General features: G+C 44.9%; 1 protein-coding gene across 1 annotated transcript in view; it reads left to right on the top strand.

The window, feature by feature from the left end:
• Positions 1-19,660, top strand: part of LOC126253358 (uncharacterized) — a 214,097-nt gene that overhangs the window by 129,837 nt on the left and 64,600 nt on the right. The window contains exon 3 of the mRNA XM_049954631.1: positions 5,497-5,715. Coding sequence (XP_049810588.1) covers positions 5,497-5,715 — 219 coding nt within the window. The remainder of the gene's footprint in view (positions 1-5,496; positions 5,716-19,660) is intronic.

The raw sequence follows: 19,660 nt of genomic DNA, 5'->3' as shown, positions 1-19,660 counted from the left end.
GGCATTTGCTAAGAAATTTATATGATTTCCCATAGAAACTAAATTTTTATTTAATTCACCAGCAATGCTCAGAAAATGGTTGTTAAATACTGTACATATATCTGATTTATCAATAACAGAAATATTGTTACTGCGAACTGACTTTATATCATCAACCTTGCGCTGCTGACCAGACACTTCCTTCACAACTGACCATATGGCTTTAATTTTATCCTGTGAATTAGCTATTCTATTTGCATACCACATACTTTTTGCCTTGCTAATAACATTTTTCAGCACCTGACAATACTGTTTGTAATGGGCTACTGTTGCTTGATTGTGACTACTTCTAACATTTTGATTTAATTCCCGCTTTGTTCTACATGATATCCTTATCCCACTAGTCAGCCAACCTGGCTGTCCATTACTGCTAGTACCCCGTTTAGAATGTTCTAATGGAAAGCAACTCTCAAAGAGCATGAGAAATGTGTTATGGAAAGCATTATATTTATCATCTATATTATCGGCACTATAAACATCTTGCCACTCTTGTTCCTTGACAAGTTTCGAAAGACTCTCTATTGCTGTTGGATTAACTTTCCTACGTAGTTTGTAATTAAATACGACGTTGGTTTGAGTACAAAAACCTTTTAACGTTAAAATTTGTGCATCATGATCTGAAAGGCCATTGACCCTTTTACTAACAGAATGCCCATCTAGTAATGAAGAATGAATAAAAATATTGTCTATGACTGTGCTACTATTCCACTGCACCCTAGTTGGAAAAAACAGTTTGTATCAGATCATATGAATTTAGGAGATCTACCAACATCCTTTTCCTTGCACAATCATGTACAAAATTAATATTGAAGTCACCACATATAACTACTTTCTGGTACTTCCTACAAAGTGAATCAAGAACCCTCTCTAGCTTAAGCAAAAATGCTCTGAAGTCGGAGTTAGGGGACCTGTAAACAACAGCAAATAGAAGTTTAGTTTCACTAAATTCAAATAATGCTGCACAACTTTCAAATATCTGTTCAGTGCAGTGTCGTGATACGTCTATGTACTCAAATGAAATACTGTTTTTTACGTACAGAGCCACTCCCCCACCCCGCAAGGAACTCCTTGAGAAACAGCCAGCTAATCTGTAGCCTGGTAAAGGAAGCCTCTGAATTATCAAATTATTTAAGTGGTGTTCTGATATACCAATAATTTCAGAGTTAACATCTATTAGCAGTTCACTAACTTTATCTCTAATACCTCGTATATTTTGATGAAATATGCTTTCTCTACTTGGAAACATTACATCCTCTGGAGGTGAGCCATTAGTTAGAGGGACTTCCTTTAAGCAGGTGTATCTATCAGCTGACTTCAGTCTAAAAAAGGTGCAGCTCTAACACCAACTACTACTGAGTACTTTACTAAAGTCACAAGTAGATCTAGTGGAAATAGTTGCACTTGTTCCAAGTCTTAATTTAAGCTTTTCTGTTCTGTGTTGCAACATCTGAAGATCGTTTTTGAAAACCGAAAGCGGTTATGACTGAGTCCAAAATAAAAAAAAAATGACACCTTATAACCAGAATAATTGATCGATTAATTCCCCCCAACCTTTCTCTCTCTAAGGAAAAGAGGCACACAGGAGTCAGTCGCAATTCCGTTAGGTTTTATTATTCTTACAAATCTAGATTTCGGCTGTAAACAGCCATCTTCAGTGTATTTTCGTTCTACTTCAACATCCTGGCGGCAGTTCATGTCATCGTGTGTTCTTACAGGTGTATGGGTAGAAGGCACTGTCGTTCTGCCTATAAACCTGTAAGAACACACGATGACATGAACTGCCGCCAGGCTGTTGAAATAGAACGAAAATGCACTGAAGATGACTGTTTATAGCAGAAATCTAGATTTGTAAGAATAATAAAACCTGATGGAATTGCGACTGATTGCCTCTGGTTCCTTATAGTCTATGGTTCCCAATGGAATCAAAGCTAGTTAAGATCTCTCTCTCTCTCTCTCCCTCTCTTACTCACTCATACATACACGCACGCACGCACATACACACACACACACACAACAAATATCAAACCACGCACACAACACAAGCAAAACCCGCAAGATAAACACACAGTGACACTTGGCAACATTACAAACTGCAAACATCCCACACATTCAACACATAGTGAAAAGTCGAAGCTAAATGTTGTAATAAATATGGGTGGAAAAACGCCGGAAATCGGCCATCTGTAGTATGGGGAGTGAGTAAACACATCTCCAAAAATGGTTCAAATGGCTCTGAGCACTATGGAACTTAACTTCTGAGGTCCCCTAGAACTTAGAACTACTTATACCTAACTAACCTAAGGACATCACACACATCCATGCCCGAGGCAGGATTCGAACCTGCGACCGTAGCGGTCGCACGGTTCCAGACTGTAGCGCCCAGAACCGCTCAGCCACATTGGCCGGCAAACGCATCTCCAGATCACATACATGTATTAACAACAATGGATATCCTATGTAACACCGAGCGATGATTTCACCGAGCAAAATTTTTGCTGCAGCAGTTGTTTCTAAGTTGAAAAAAAAGAGAACAACATGAGAAAACGTAACATAGTACATACTTGTAACTACTTGTAACTACTATCTTGATTATATGCACTGAAGCGCGAAAGAAACTGTTATAGGCATGCGTATTCAAATACAGAGATATGTAAACAGGCAGAATACGGCGCTGCGGTCGGCAACACCTAAGTAGGTTCAAATGGTTCAAATGGCTCTGAGCACTATGCGACTTGACTTCTGAGGTCATCAGTCCCCTAGAAGTTAGAACTACTTAAACCTAACTAACGTAAGGACATCACACATATCCATGCCCGAGGCAAGATACGAACCTGCGACCGTAGCGGTCGCTCGGTTCCAGACTGTAGCGCCTAGAATCGCACGGCCACTCTGGCCGGCACACCTGAATAGGGCAAGTGTCCGGCGCAGTAGTTAGATCAGTTACTGCCGCTACAATGGCAAGTTATCGAGATTTAAGTGAGTTTAAACGTAGTGTACGTAGTGTTATAGTCGGCGGACGAGCAGTGGGACATAGCATCTTCAAGGTAGCGATGAAGTGGGGATTTTCGCATAAGACTATTTCACGTGAATATCAGGAATCCGATAAAATATCAAATCTCTGACATCGCCGCGGCTGGGAAAGGATGCTGCAAGAACGTGGCCAACGACGCAGAAGGGAATCGTTCAACGTGACAGAAGTGCAACCCTTCCGTTTAAACACTTCTGCTGGCCTCCAAACTCCCCAGACATGAACATTATTGAGCATACTTGGGATTCCTTGCAACCTGCTGTTGAGAGGACATCTCCACTCCTCGTACGTTTGCGGATTTATGGACGGTCCTGCAGTATGCAGCATGGTGTCAGTTCGCTCCAGCATTATTTCAGACATTACTCTAGTCCATGCCACGTCGTGTTGCGGCACTTCTGTATACTCGTGGGGGCCCGACACGATATTAGGCAGGTGTACCAGTTTCTTCGGCTCTTCAGTGTATCTGTAAAACCAACATGTATTACAAGCCACTGAAGATGCTTCATAAATAAAAGAAACGAAACACGTTTGACAAAAAACAAAGTGCCTTTCATCTAGTTGCAAAGAGTGAACATACCACCATGGAAATATTTCGTTATTGACATTTTATTCAGGGTATAAAAATGAAACTGGTCTGCAAAATATTTCCGAGACTCATGTGAAACTGGCCTTTGCTAGTGAACAGGAAAACTGCATAGCGCATAAAACGCTGTGAACCATGATTTAGATGCACCATTCGGTTAGTGTCACTTGTCTGCGCATGCACGTCCGCTGCATGCTGAGTTCAGAGTAATTTACTAAATAAATGTGTTGCTGGGGCCTCCCGTCGGGTAGACCGTTCGCTGCGTGCAAGTCTTTCGATTTGACGCCACTTCGCCAACTTGCGCGTCGATGGGGATGAAATGATGATGATGATTATTAGGACAACACAACACCCAGTCCCTGAGCGGAGAAAATCGCCGACCCAGTAGGGAAACGAACCCGGACCCTTAGGATTGACATTCTGTCGCGCTGACCACTCAAATACCGGGGACGGACAGTAATTCACTGTCATTACGTTTGAGTTCGTGATAGCAGACGCGTTCAGTGACCAACTGAATGCAATATAAAATGGTGTTGACGATGAAACAGCGAGTGTTCATCGGCGAGTTTTACATTAAGCACAATTCGTTGAGGACCTGCGCGAAACTGTTCTCCCAAAAAATTCAGCCTGGAAGTGTTTTGGTCAAACTTTCAGCAAAATCTGCAGTGCAAAACGTACTGGCAGAATAGCGCTAAACAGGCTGTGCAGGGAATAAAAACGCTAAGTGCCGGAAAATAGTTTGAACAGCAGAATGTTCGAGTGAAGGAAATTCTGGAACACAGTCCGGCGAAACCTGTACGCCTTTTATCTACGCAAGTTGGAGTTAAAAGATCGTCATGTCGAAACATTAACAAAAACAACCTGGATCTGTATCCTTAAGTATTTACTGATGTGCACGAGTTAAAGTGTCCAGACAAACTTTCGTGCTAGTAGTTTCCGAGTGAAGCGCAATCAGGACTTTCGGATCCTCAGTTTTCCATTTCCTGTGATGAGGCCTAGTTCAACGTGGCAGTGTATGTGAACTCACAGAACATGCGCCACTGCATCAGAAGACCTCCTTCAGTACTTCGAAGAACTGTTACAGTAACAGTGGTGTTTGGTATGCAATGTGTGTTGGCATTGTAACGCGATTCTTGCGCCAAACTGTTAATGCTCACGGGCATGTTCAGAAGCTGCTTATGATCAGTACATGGATGAGCTCCCAGTAAATTAACGACTGTAAGAGTATTTTCAGCAAGATGGAGCATCAGCACACGTGCAGACTTGGTAGCCTTGTCACAAGCGCGTGAAGCGTCCAGTGTGGAGAGGACCATCAAGAGAGGCAGTGCAATCTCCTAGCTGTCTCAATCGTCTGATCTCTCTCCCTTTGATTTTTACCTGTGGGGTAAATTGCAGGATCAGGCATACCAAAACAATCCTCACACAATGGAATGCCCAGAACAGAACACTGAAAATGCTGTTGCTGCGATGCCGCAGGCGGAGCCAGTATGCACATCCCACGGTTTGATAAATCGAGCACAGTGCTGCATCGATGCCAACAGAGGCCAGTTCCAACATCTTCTGTGATGTTCATTGCCAGGTTTATTTTGACCATTCTGTATAATCTGACTTGTGATATGAAAACCACATCTTCTGTGGAGAGATCTTTTTGTAATCAAAACTGGAAGTGACAGCGTAGCTCTCTTACTGGATAGGCGTTTTATTGTTGCTGTAAGGAGTGATGAGAGATGTCTCTTCCATTTTATTGTAGGATGTGGATTCACACAATGCCAGCAGTGATGTCTGCCCCACTTGCAACTACTGCCCCACGAACTGTCGCGCCACCTGCCCACGGTGTGTGTTGCAGGGTCTGACGAGGACTACTACTCCTGGATGGACCTGGGCCTGGGTCTGCTTGGCGACTCCAGCAGCGAGGAGGCAGCCAGGCGAGAGCACAACCTACCTGGCGAGGCGGGCAGCAAACCCCTGGGAAATAGTGATGTGGCCAACAACTCTCTGGGGCCTGGTGAGGTGGCCAACCGAACCCTGGCTCGCCACAGGAGGGCTACGCCCAGTTGGAGTCTAGGTGCGTAGCTCGACAGCCACTCCCCAGACCATGTTTGCCATAGAAGTGATTCAATATTTACGATTGTCACTGATTATTAAAGCATCCCTTGCTGCATACAATTGCAGACTCTTCTCTTGAAGTACAATGTTCAACATTTACTAAAGTACATTTCCATTTCTTACATGAATAACTCTTTCGTTCTAATCGATTATGTTGCCTGCGTCAACTGGTGCCAAGAACTGGGGTAGAGTACGTCCATGTTCGGCTCTATACAGGGTGTTACATAAAGGTACGACCAAACTTTCAGGAAACATTCCTCACAGACAAATAAAGAAAAGATGTTATGTGGACATGTGTCCGGAAACGCTTAATTTCCATGTTAGAGCTCATTTTAGTTTCTTCCACCTACGTTCAATGGAGCACGTTGTCATGATTTCATACGGGATGCTCTACCTGTACTGCTAGAACATGTGCCTTTACAAGTACGACGCAACATGTGGTTCATGCACGATGGAGCTCCTGCACATTTCAGTCGAAGTGTTCGTACGCTTCTCAAACAACAGATTCGGTGACCGATGGATTGGTAGAGGCGGACCAATTCCATGGCCTCCACGCACTCCTGATCTCAACCCTCTTGACTTTCATTTATGAGGGCATATGAAAGCTCTTGTCTACGCAACCCCGGTGCCAAATGTAGATTCTCTTCGTGCTCGTATTGTGGACGGCTGTGATACAATACGCCATTCTCCAGGGCTGCATTAGCGCATCAGGGATTCCATGCGACGGAGGCTGGATGCATGTATCCTCGCTAACGGAGGACATTTTGAACATTTCCTGTAACAAAGTGTTTGAAGTCACGCTGGTACGTTCTGTTGCTGTGTGTTTCCATTCCATGATTAATGTGATTTGAAGAGAAGTAATAAAATGAGCTCTAACATGGAAAGTAAGCGTTTCCGGGCACATGTCCACATAACATATTTTCTTTCTTTGTGTGTGAGGAATGCTTCCTGAAAGTTTGGCCGTACCTTTTTGTAACACCCTGTATAGACCCCTGTACGATGGCACTGCTGTGATGAGTTGCGGATTGGAGCGAGACATCGCTAACATCTGTGGTAGCGATAATTGCGAAGGTGCCACGCTCTTTAGACGATACCATATATTCAGAGAGTGTCTACCAATTATGTCAAAATACACACACTTTAGAGCCTTCACTGAGTCTGCAAATGTAGTACCAGACAACTTGACACGAGGAAGAAGTGCAGTATCTAAATGGCGATCAAATATTAAAATAAATTACAGAAATGAATGATGAGATACACGACTAGCTGTTAGCCCATAAACGCAAGTCGCCATGTCCAGATGAATACAAAATAGTGCGCTTTTTTATCGCAGGGATATAACAGTGACGTTTCTCTGTCCCAAGTTTTTATTTGACGCAGCACATAGGTTTCCCCTTACTGAAGGTGGAATAAACAAGAATACAACCGTTTTGTTTGCATTGATGAAAACTTTAGGCTTTCCATCTGAAGCGTCGACTGTAGTGTGAAAGTTGTGCGACATATTACTCTTCCTTTAATGGAACACATTTGGGGTTCTGTACCTTGCATCAATGAATTTTCGTCTTACACCCCCCACAATCTCACAAATCACACCTTCGTTAAAAGCCATCTCATTGCAACAGTTGGTCATTTCGCCTTGCCAGTGCTAAATTACGGCAGCAAGATCGCGTGTCCATCTTGCACACTGATAACAAATCACGATTAGCCTTACACCCCTGGGTGCTCCAGTAAGAGAGGACGAGTCGACAAGAGTGAAATGAGTGTAGCGCAACAGTTCTCGTTATGTAGCCTGCACAGGATACGGTGGCCGATGTGCACTCACCAATTTACGTCCAAAGCGCTGGGCGAGTTCATTGGTTTGTCCAGAAGGGGAGGCCGACAGCGTCTGTAACCTTTCAGCCGGTCGGCGATGACAGGGTCGAGGCGCACGCCCTGTAGATTTTCTCACCATTTCATGCTGTATGCCTGCCGAGAGTCGAATCCAGGAGTTTGGTATCGGGGAAAGGGTGGGGGGCATCTGAGCTCACAGAAATATTGTATCACTGTGTCGTCTCCAAATTCTCCAGAGTAAAAGAAGTGTTTTCTTAATTATTTGGTGTAGTTCTGGGAGAGGGACGCCTGCGGTTCCGTACCCCCCACCCTTCCCTCCCCCCACCCTGGATTCGCCTCCTGTGTCTCCCACTCCATCACTCAGTGAAGGGTATCTAACCGAAGGTCGTGTGTTATTGCCCTAATCACGCATTTAAATCTTTCACTTTCAAAACGATCAGTTTGCTAGTGATTTCAACCACAAGCTGTTCTTATGTGATAGTATATCAGACTGCTGTGTTATGAGTCTAAGGACATTAAAGGGAGGCAGTAATTGAGAAGAGAGTGTGAAAGTTATTGAACTTGTGCGTTGAGTAAGCAGAAATTTGAAAAGGTGATTAAAGTTCAGGGAGACGAAAGAATGACTTTAAGGTTTCCTCAAGAAATTGGAATCTATATACTGAACGGCTAAAACAAGCACCCGTTCACTCAGTCCCAGTTGCAGCTTGACTAACAGCTTCCAAAGGCAACAAAAACTTGGTTTTCAATATCTAATGTAACTATTATTGACCGAAATTAAAAACATAAGATGCAGTCATAGCCTACTCGTTAAGTAATGTGATCTTAGGTTAAAAGTTATGATGCGGCCATTGTGTACTCATTAAATGACATAATCTTATGTTGGAGGCTTAACACACTGAGACAGGTATTGCGGGTATCTACTGTACAGCTGTGTTCTGGGGTAGCGAAACTCACTGCGTGCAGATACCCAGGCTATTTTCATCCAGTATCTGAGAATGAGAGCAGTTTCCAACAAACTTTATGCACAATTTCAAACCTTTACGAAACTTTTTCTCGCTGATAATCCACAAATTGACGAAAGACAAACATTTTATTACGTACTACTTTTCCACTGCTCATGCAGTAAAACTGCAGCATCAAGTGTAAGGGAGAACGTCTTCTTTTAAAGTGGAAATAAGTAAAGTATATTACCATTCTCCACAGGAAGTGCATGGAGATGTGGGAGGACGAATGGCTGGCGGTGACGGCCAATAAACTGCGGTCGGTAAAGTCAACCACACGGCCGTGGCGTTCCTCCTGCCGGCTGCTCAGGCGGGTAGAGGTGGCCCTCACACGTCTTCGGATCGGGCACTGTCCTCTGACGCATACCTATTTATTACGGCGGGAGGATCCTCCGTTTTGTGATGCTTGTGGTGTGCCAATCTCTGTCCGGCACATTTTAACAGACTGCATTTTATACCGCGATGCAAGGGCAGAAGCACAAGTTGATGGGGATCTGCCTTGTGTTTTAGCTAACGATGAGACGTGTGTGTCTAGGGTTTTTAAGTTTTGTGATGTGTCTGGACTCTGGCCTAAACGTTTAGGCTGGAGGTTTTAGTGTATTGCAGAGTGGCTGACTCCTCCCCTTTTTCCTTGCGGTCAGCCAGCCACTTCCATCTGCTACATTGTTTTAGCTCCCTCTACCATTTCCTTCCTGTGTTGTCCATGTTTTACTGCTGACGCCCTGCTTCATCCCACGCTTCGGTGTGGGTGAGCACATATTCTTCAATGATTGTTCCCCGTGTTTTATTTTCCGTTTTATGTAAATGTTCTGAGTTTTTTTTTTTCTTGACACCCGTCTCACTATGATACTGAACGGGCGCTGAAGACCTTGCTGTCGTGCGCCCACCAACCCCTTCTACTACTACTACTTCTCAGGATTTCGAACTTCTTGCACCATATTACATTGTAGAACACTTACACCAGATAGACAAATCCTATGAACGTTTCTTGATTTTTTGACTCTTGCCTCCTGTGCCAACCACAATGTCAGAACTTCCCTTTCCTAAAGCCAAACTGATCGTCATCCAACATATCCTCAGTTTTTTTTTCATTCTTCTGCATATTATTCTTGTCAGCAACTTCAGTGCATGGGCTGTTAAACTGATTGTGGGATAATTCTCGCATTTGTCTGCCCTTGCAGTATACGGAATTGTGTGGATGATGAAGTCTCAGGGTATATCGCTAGTTTCGTACAGTTTACACAGCAGCGCGAATTATCCTTTTGTTACCACATCCCCAACGATTTTAGATATTCCGATGGAATGTTATCGATCCCTTCTGCCTTATTTCACTTTAAGTCCTCCAAAGCTCTTCTAAACTCTGATTCTAATATTGGATCCCTTCTCAACCTCCCTGTCCATTCCTGTTTCTTCTTCTGTAACGTCATCATACAAGTCATTTGCCGCACAATGGCCTTCAGTGTACTCTTTCCAGTTATCTGCTCTCTTCTCTGCATCGTTCTTTCTTTTCTTTCTTTTGCTTGTGCTTTTTGCCACAACGACGCAGTGTCGGCATGGTTAACCGGATATGGCAAGGTTAATTGAAGGGGTGGCCAGATGCCCTTCCTGCCACTACTCTGTACCCCCCCCCCCCCCGGTACAGAATGAGTGTACCCCAACTGTGTCTAGTGTAATCCATGGAATAGTGCGAATGTGGTCAGACGTCTGCGAGCCATGTAACTGAGGTGGGACCTGGGGACCAGCCCAGTATTCACCTAGTGGGATGTGGAAAACCGCCTAAAAACCACATCCAGGCTGTCCGGCACATCGGCCGCCATCGTTAAGCCGCCGGGCGGATTCGATCTGGGGCCAGCGCACCTACCCGAGTCCAGGAAGCAGCGCATTGGCGCTCTCGGCTAACGTGGCGGGTGCTCTCTTCTCTGTATATAAGAGTGGAATTCCCATTATACTCTTAATGTTACCGACCTTGCTTTTAATTTCACCAAAGTTTGTTTTTACTTATTTATATGCTGAGACTGTCCTTCCGACAAGCCTTTCTTTTTCGATTTCTTCCACTTTTTTATGTAGCCGTTTCGCCCTGCACTTCGTATTTATGTCGTTCCTGAGTGATATATTTTTCTATATTCCTGAATTGCCCTGAACATTCTAGAATTTAAATAATTAATTGAAACTCTCAGCTGCCGACAGGTGTTGCTGAAATACCTCGATGGGGACACTGAAAATGTGTGCCCCCACCGGGACTCGAACCCAGGATCTCCTGCTTACATGTCAGACGCTCTATCCATCTGAGCCACCGAGGACACAGATAAACAGCGCAACTCCAGGGACTTATCTCTGGCACGCCTCCCGTGAGACCCACATTCCCAACTTATTGTCCCACATTCCCAACTGTCCACAATCTACATACGTAATGTTCCTAATAGATGTTTGCCCATCCACTCATTACTCGCGCGCACTGAGGTATGAATCCCGTAAGAGTTTTGGCAACCTGTGCGCATTCGCACAGACGAAGGTCTTTAACTATATAGCCGGCCGCGGTGGCCGAGCGGTTCTAGGCGCTTCTGTCTGGAACCGCGCGACTGCTACGGTCGCAGGTTCGAATCCTGCCTCGGGCATGGATGTGTGTGATGTCCTTAGGTTAGTTAGGTATAAGTAGTTCTAAGTTCTAGGGGACTGACGACCTTAGATGTTAAGTCCCATAGTGCTCAGAGCCATTTGAACCATTTTTAACTATATATGAAGATAGTAACTGTTCTCGAAAGAACAGATATCATTGTTGACCGAGCGAGTAATGAGTGGATGGGCAAATATCTATTAGGAACATTACCTATGTAGATTGTGGACAGTTGGGAATGTGGGTCGCACGAGAAGCATGCAAGGGATAAGTCCCTGTAGTCACGCTATTCATCTGTGTCCTCGGTGGCTCAGATGGATAGAGCGTCTGCCATGTAAGCAGGCGATCCTGGGTTCGAGTTCCGGTCGAGGCACACATTTTCAGCTGTACCCATCGAGGTATATCAACAACACCTGTCGGCAGCTGAGGGTATCAATTAATTTAGTTCTAGATTAGCTGCACGGTCAACAATGGTATCTGTTCTTTCGAGAACAGTTACTATCTTCGTATATTCTAGTATTTCCTTCTTTAGTCGACCAACTGAAGTATTTCTTGTCTTACCCATGGTTTCTCCGCAGTTACTTTTGTTGTACCTGCGTCTTTCTCTTCAACTTCCGTTATTGCCCTTTTTAAAAAAGTTCATTCCTCTTCAACTGAATTTGCTACTGAATTATTTAATATCGCAGTATCTATAGGCTCAGAGAACTTCAAGAGTATCTCTTCATTCCTTAATACTTCCGTATCGCACTTTCTTTGCATTGATTCTTCCTGACTAGTCTCTTAAACTTCAGCCTAATCTTCATCATTAGCACACAAAAGAATGGTTCAAATGGCTCTGAGCACTATGGGACTTAACATCTGTGGTCATCAGTCCCCTAGAACTTAGAACTACTTAAACCTAACTAACCTAAGGACATCACACACATCCATGCCCGAGGCAGGATTCGAACCTGCGACCGTAGCGGACACGCGGTTCCAGACTGAAGCGCCTAGAACCGCTGGGCCACACCGGCCGGCCATCATTAGCAAATTGTGATCTGAGTCTATATGTGCCCTGGGCACGCATTATAATCCAGCATCTGATTTCTGAATCTCTGTGTCCTCGGAGTCTTCCGCGATGGCGAACATGAATAAAACGTTCTCGGTTTTCAAGCCGCGTCAATTCGAATCATATCCTCGAGCTTTCGATGACCATCCCCGCCATCGTCGTTAGGAGTTATTCTTCACAATCTCTGCCTGACCATGATGTAATCTAACTGAAATCTTGCTGTATCTCCCGGCCTTGTCCAGGTATAACTCCTCTTGTGATTCTTGAACGAAGTTACGCTATTACCACCTGAAATTTAATGCAGAACTCAATTAGTCTTTCTCCTCTCTCATTCCTAGTACGAAACCTATATTCTACCATAACCTTTTTGTACTCCTTCTCCAACAACCGCATTCCAATTCCCCATGACTGCTAGATTTTCGTCTCCCTTTGCGTAATGAATTACCCGTTCTATATCCTCATATACCTTTTCTAGTTTTTTATCTTCGGCTTGCGAAGTCGGCTTGTATACCTGAACTATCGTTGTCGGTGTTGGTTTACTGTCGATTCTGATAAGAACAAGCCTATCACTGAACTGTTCACAGTAACACGCTCTGTACACTACCTTCCAATTCATAACGAATCCTACTCCCTTTATACCATTTTCTGCTGCTGTTGATATTACTGACCAGAAATCCTTGTCTTCTTTCGATTTCACTTCACTGACCCCCACTATATCTAGACTGAGCCTCAGCACTTACCCTTTCACATTTTTTTAGCTTCCCTACCATGTTCAAACTTCTTACATTCCACGCCCCGGCTAGTAGAACATTATCCTTTCGTTGGTTATTCTATTTTTCTTTCTCATAGTCACCTCCCGTGTGCCCATCTACTCCTGGAGACCCGAGGACTAGTCCGGAATCATTTGCCAATGGAGAGATCATCATGAAACTTTTTCAATGACAGACCACAAGTCCTGTGGATACACTTTATGTGTCTTTAATGCAGTGGTTTCCGCTGACTTCTGCATCTTCACCCCCGTTGATCATTGCTGATTATTCCGTCTTGTAGGGCTAGTTTCCAACCACAAGGACGAGAGAGTGCCCTGAATCGCTGTCCGCACGTCTGCCCTCTTCGATAAGTTCGTTGGCAGAACGAGGATGACTTCTTATGCCAGATGTTTTCGGCCGCCATTGCTGATAAGTTTGATTCAAACTTTAGGCGGTGGTGGGATTCGAAAGCAGGACCGAGGTCGTTTCGGTTACTAATCAAAGAAGCTATCCTCTTTTTTCCTATTTTATTCGTTGCATTTGTTCTTGACGGACGTCATTTGACACCTGTTCAAGCTAATCGTTGATTCTTTCATTCCTTTTTTTTTCATTTTTTAGTACAGAGAGCAGCCAGGTCTTTGGCCGAACATGTTGACGTATCGTGCTGGTCCCCTAGGCCATTTAGGCTTCTGTACTAAGAACGCAATACTCTCCTTCTGCTTTTATAATGGTGTCTCATGACGTTTAGTGGTCAGCTCTGCAAATATATAGGGGTGTCCAGATACTATTGATCAGATAGTGTATATTACAAAACGCAATGTCAATACTCGTCCTCCACCATTTCTCAACTGACTCCCTCATCCAATTCCCTCATCGCCTCCTATGACAGCATTGTAGGAATTTCCGTTTTACTCGCAAGTTAACCAGTTCCGCCAACTTCTTGTGCCCTTGTCAAATGACTGTGTCTTCCATTCGATCCGACCGGAATCCAATTACGATTCCATCGGAAGTTCACTGTTGACTGGATGCACTAAGCAGCGCTATACCATGATGCTGTGTTAGGCACGGTCCTATATATGGCGGTATTCCCTTATCGATGTACAATATCTGAACTGACGCATACACCGAGTTATAGGGCAGCCTATGGCCTAACGTTGTGACACATCACCCCTTTACTTAGCTCCTAAAATAAAGTTGATCGCTTTCAGCTGTCTTTGATACAAACCCTACCAACACCGATAACTGTAAACAAATTGTTGAGCCGATGACACAAGGGTAATTCACTATCTGCGACTCATCAGGCCTCTCTGACTGCACATTTCCCGAAGATCCAACATCCGTTCAAGAGATAGGTGATCTATAGGGATATCAACGCCGGAAAATGCACAAGAGTAAATCAAATCAAATGAACACTTTTCCGTACACTTATATCTGTCACGCACAAATATTACAGAGAACACTATGGTGACAACACGAAGTAACTGAAATACTATAAAAGAAATAATCGTCTTGAGAGATTCAGCAGCTGTACAGATATTTAAGGTAATCCTCGTTATTTTTCCTCTTCAGTCGCATATTTTTTAATGAGATTACATGTTTCGATGACTCCGGATCATCTTCAGATCAAAGTAGTTGCGTCAGCAACCCATCTTATGTACTCAGAATCACATATTAGAGTTCAGATAAGTGGTTCTTCGTAGGCAAGACGGGTTACTGTCGCAACTATTTACATCTGAAGATGATCCAGAGTTATCGAAACAAATAAGTAAATTAAAAATATGCAACTGAGATGGAACAGTAAACGGGAATTATCTTAAGTAACTGAAATACTTTAAAGAAAGGAAAACTAGATACTTATAAGGATACGTCAATGTAAATTATATACAGGGTGTTTTACTAAATGTGTTTGCCTCTGTAAGTTACGAAGTAATAGGCGACAGAAATATTTATTGCGGTAGGTCACTATAAGAAACGTTACACTGACTGCGGAGCTAAGAACATAATCTGTTGTGTTATTATCCAAAGAGTTACAGCAAAAAGATACAATTTTTAAATGGAACAATAGTTGTTTCAATCAGGCACTGGAATCAGTTACACGAGCTGCGTATACATCAATTTAAATTACATTCCTATAACTTTTAGTTTTGGAGCTACAACCCTTCAAAGTTTCAGGGGCAGATACCACACGCTGTACATAATGCATGGCTGTGTGGTGGGTGATGGATGTTCTGGCGGTGGGAAGTTGATTTAAATGTGTGTCCATTTCCTGAATGCACAATGCAATTCGCCTTCTAAAGGATCTGCGAACGAGATGTACGAACATCGCCGGTGTCACGGAGCAACATGCGTCCTCGATGCGCCGTTTTAGATCATCTGGGGATGTGGGCTCAGTGATGTAAACACGAACCTTTAGATGTCCCCACAAAAATAAATGTAATGGTGTTAAATCGGACGACCTTGCGGGCCATGAATGAGGACCATGGCGCCCCAATCACCTTCCTACAAACCTATTGTTTAGTTCTTCCACAACAGCACGCGCATAATGGGCTGGGTGACCATCGTGCTGCATCCACATATGGACTCTCGTGTGTAGACACACATGTTCAAGGAGACCACTCAAACTGTCGACTATAAACGCGCAATATAACTTACCTGTCAGTGTACCTGGGAAGTAGTGTGGATCGATCCCCAAGGATTCCACACCCTACATTAATAGACCACCTACGTTGACGGTCGACAGATCGTACCCACCTAGGATTGTCTGCGGCCCAGTAGTGCACGTTATGGCGATTAACTGCTCCATAATTTGTGAACGTGGACTCATCAGAGAACATAACACCTTGTAAAGACTCCAGCGTGAAATTACGCATGGTCCATTCACAGAATGTAACTCTCACACGGAAATCGTTCCCATGCAGCTCCTGGGTCAGTTACAAGCGGTACGGATGAAACCTGTAGCCGTGTAGTATACGACACACAGACGTGAGACTGACACCAGCGACTGCAGCAACTGCTCGTAAGCTGACATGAGGATCGTGGTGTTCTGCAGCTAAAACAAACACCTCCGTCTCCTCACTTCTTGCAGTTCTTCGTCTGTTACTGCGGCGCATTACCTAGCTGCCTGCTTCTCGAAGTCGTCGTTCGGCACGTAACAACGTAATGGCTGCCGGAGCTCTTCGCCTAGGATATCTCGTGGCGTACGCCATGGCTGCTTCAATGGCATCGTGTCGGCACTCACCGAGCATCAGTAACATGTCAACGTATTCGTTGTTCGCGTATGCCATCTTCATCCGATGTCAGTAACTGTGGTATATTGAGCCAAGTTTATTTTTGTGGCTCGAACTGTCTGGTATACGGCCGTGTGCGGCGACAGTCGGCAGTCTAACAGCGCATCGAGGAAGCTTCTCGCTCCGTGACACCGGCGACGTTACAACTCGGCCGCACCACATTTAGAAGGCGCATTGCGTTATGCGCAGCTTGTGTGGCATCTGGCCCTGAAACGTTGAATGGTTGTAGCTCTCAAACTAAAGGTGGTTCAAATGGTTAAAATGGCTCTGAGCACTATGGGACTTAACATCGGAGGTCACCAGTCCCCCACAACTTAGACCTACTTAAAACTAACTAACCTAAGGACATCACACACATCCATGCCAGAAGCAGGATTCGAACCTGCGACCGTAGCGGTCACGCGGTTCCAGACTGAAACGCCTAGAACCGCTCGGCCACACCGGCCGGCAACTAAAGGTGATAGGAATGTAATTTAAATTGATATATACGAAGCTGGTGTCACTGATTCCTATGCATGATAGAAACAACTATTGCTGTAACTCTCTGGATAATAACACAATAAATTATGTTCATATTTCCGCAGTCAGTGTAACGTTTCTTATGGTGACCTACAGCATTAAATATTTCTGTCACCTATTACTTCGTAACTTACAGAGGCAAACACATTTAGTGAAACACTATATATATATATATATGGCTCAAAAATGGCTCTGAGCACTATGGGACTTAACTGCTGTGGTCATCAGTTCCTTAGAACTTAGAACTACTTAAACCTAGCTAACCTAAGGACATCACACACATCCATGCCCGAGGAAGGATTCGAACCTGCGACCGTAGCAGTCGCGCGGTTCCGGACTGAGCGCCTAGAACCGCTAGACCACCGCGGCCGGCCGACCGTATCGGTTGCGCGGTTATATATATATATATATATATATATATATATATATATATATATATATATATATATATATATATATGGGGTAGTCAGAAAATGTCTCAAACGCGTGTAGGGATGTTACAGGGCACGTTGTACTGAGATGTAAATGTTAAGAAACAAATTCAATACGTTGCGCCGTTTCCTAGTTATTTAGCATTGAAGGTACGAACCAAACAAAGCACTCGTTGGGCAATACCGCCCCTGGCACCCCGCTTGAATGTGAGCGCGCGATGCCCCTATTGGCTAATTTCAACGCTAAATAACTCTGAAACGGCGCAACATATTGAATTTGTTTCTTTACATTTATATCTCAGTATAACGTGCCCTGCAACATCCCTACAAGCGTTTCAGGCATTTTCTGACCACCCTATATATATATATATATATATATATATATATATATATATATATATATATATATAGGGTGGTCAGAAAATGTCTGAAACGCTTGTAGGGATATATATATATATATATATATATGAAACGCTTGTAGGGATGTTGCAGGGCACGTTATACTGAGATATAAAATTTGAAATGAAAGTTACACTGTTACTTTAATGCCCAGCAATTCCTGCCTTCGTATCTTAATTCAAGTAGTCTGCTAAGACTTCACAGAGACTCAGTAATAGCCTTAGTAACGCCTATGCTCTCCTGGAAACTAATTAAAGTAAGAGAAAAGTTCTGATCCTCCAATCATCTACTGAACAGAGTTGCTTCCACCCACCCGGAAACTAACTACAACGAATCCCGTTCAACACTGCGCCTTGAGTGATACGGATTGCTTCTCTCCGCTTTCCGCCACTCCAGGTATAAATTCCAGCTTCTTCCACCGTGTAGCGTAGATGTGACCAGAAATACACTCCTGGAAATTGAAATAAGAACACCGTGAATTCATTGTCCCAGGAAGGGGAAACTTTATTGACACATTCCTGGGGTCAGATACATCACATGATCACACTGACAGAACCACAGGCACATAGACACAGGCAACAGAGCATGCACAATGTCGGAACTAGTACAGTGTATATCCACCTTTCGCAGCAATGCAGGCTGCTATTCTCCCATGGAGACGATCGTAGAGATGCTGGATGTAGTCCTGTGGAACGGCTTGCCATGCCATTTCCACCTGGCGCCTCAGTTGGACCAGCGTTCGTGCTGGACGTGCAGACCGCGTGAGACGACGCTTCATCCAGTCCCAAACATGCTCAATGGGGGACAGATCCGGAGATATTGGTGGCCAGGGTAGTTGACTTACACCTTCTAGAGCACGTTGGGTGGCACGGGATACATGCGGACGTGCATTGTCCTGTTGGAACAGCAAGTTCCCTTGCCGGTCTAGGAATGGTAGAACGATGGGTTCGATGACGGTTTGGATGTACCGTGCACTATTCAGTGTCCCCTCGACGATCACCAGTGGTGTACGGCCAGTGTAGGAGATCGCTCCCCACACCATGATGCCGGGTGTTGGCCCTGTGTGCCTCGGTCGTATGCAGTCCTGATTGTGGCGCTCACCTGCACGGCGCCAAACACGCATACGACCATCATTGGCACCAAGGCAGAAGCGACTCTCATCGCTGAAGACGACACGTCTCCATTCGTCCCTCCATTCACGCCTGTCGCGACACCACTGGAGGCGGGCTGCACGATGTTGGGGCGTGAGCGGAAGACGGCCTAACGGTGTGCGGGACCGTAGCCCAGCTTCATGGAGACGGTTGCGAATGGTCCTCGCCGATACCCCAGGAGCAACAGTGTCCCTAATTTGATGGGAAGTGGCGGTGCGGTCCCCTACGGCACTGCGTAGGATCCTACGGTCTTGGCGTGCATCCGTGCGTCGCTGCGGTCCGATCCCAGGTCGACGGGCACGTGCACCTTCCGCCGACCACTGGCGACAACATCGATGTACTGTGGAGACCTCACGCCCCACGTGTTGAGCAATTCGGCGGTACGACCACCCGGCCTCCCGCATGCCCACTATACGCCCTCGCTCAAAGTCCGTCAACTGCACATACGGTTCACGTCCATGCTGTCGCGGCATGCTACCAGTGTCAAAGACTGCGATGGAGCTCCGTATGCCACGGCAAACTGGCTGACACTGACGGCGGCGGTGCACAAATGCTGCGCAGCTAGCGCCATTCGACGGCCAACACCGCGGTTCCTGGTGTGTCCGCTGTGCCGTGCGTGTGATCATTGCTTGTACAGCCCTCTCGCAGTGTCCGGAGCAAGTATGGTGGGTCTGACACACCGGTGTTAATGTGTTCTTTTTTCCATTTCCAGGAGTGTAGTTGTTACGTAGGGAAGCATGCTACACGCGAATTTTGAATGCACTGCTGGTAGCAGCGCACCTTCGTTCCAGTAGACGTTGGCACCTGGTGCAGAGTTCTGTCAACCACTCGAGGGTGGACAGTCAGTAGCAGAGAGTCCATGAGGTGAAACATTG

This window comes from Schistocerca nitens, chromosome 4 (genome assembly GCF_023898315.1).
Source record: "Schistocerca nitens isolate TAMUIC-IGC-003100 chromosome 4, iqSchNite1.1, whole genome shotgun sequence".
Taxonomy (NCBI): domain Eukaryota; kingdom Metazoa; phylum Arthropoda; class Insecta; order Orthoptera; family Acrididae; genus Schistocerca; species Schistocerca nitens.
Note: the sequence above shows the minus strand (reverse complement) of the source record. Positions and strands in the feature narration are given on the sequence as shown.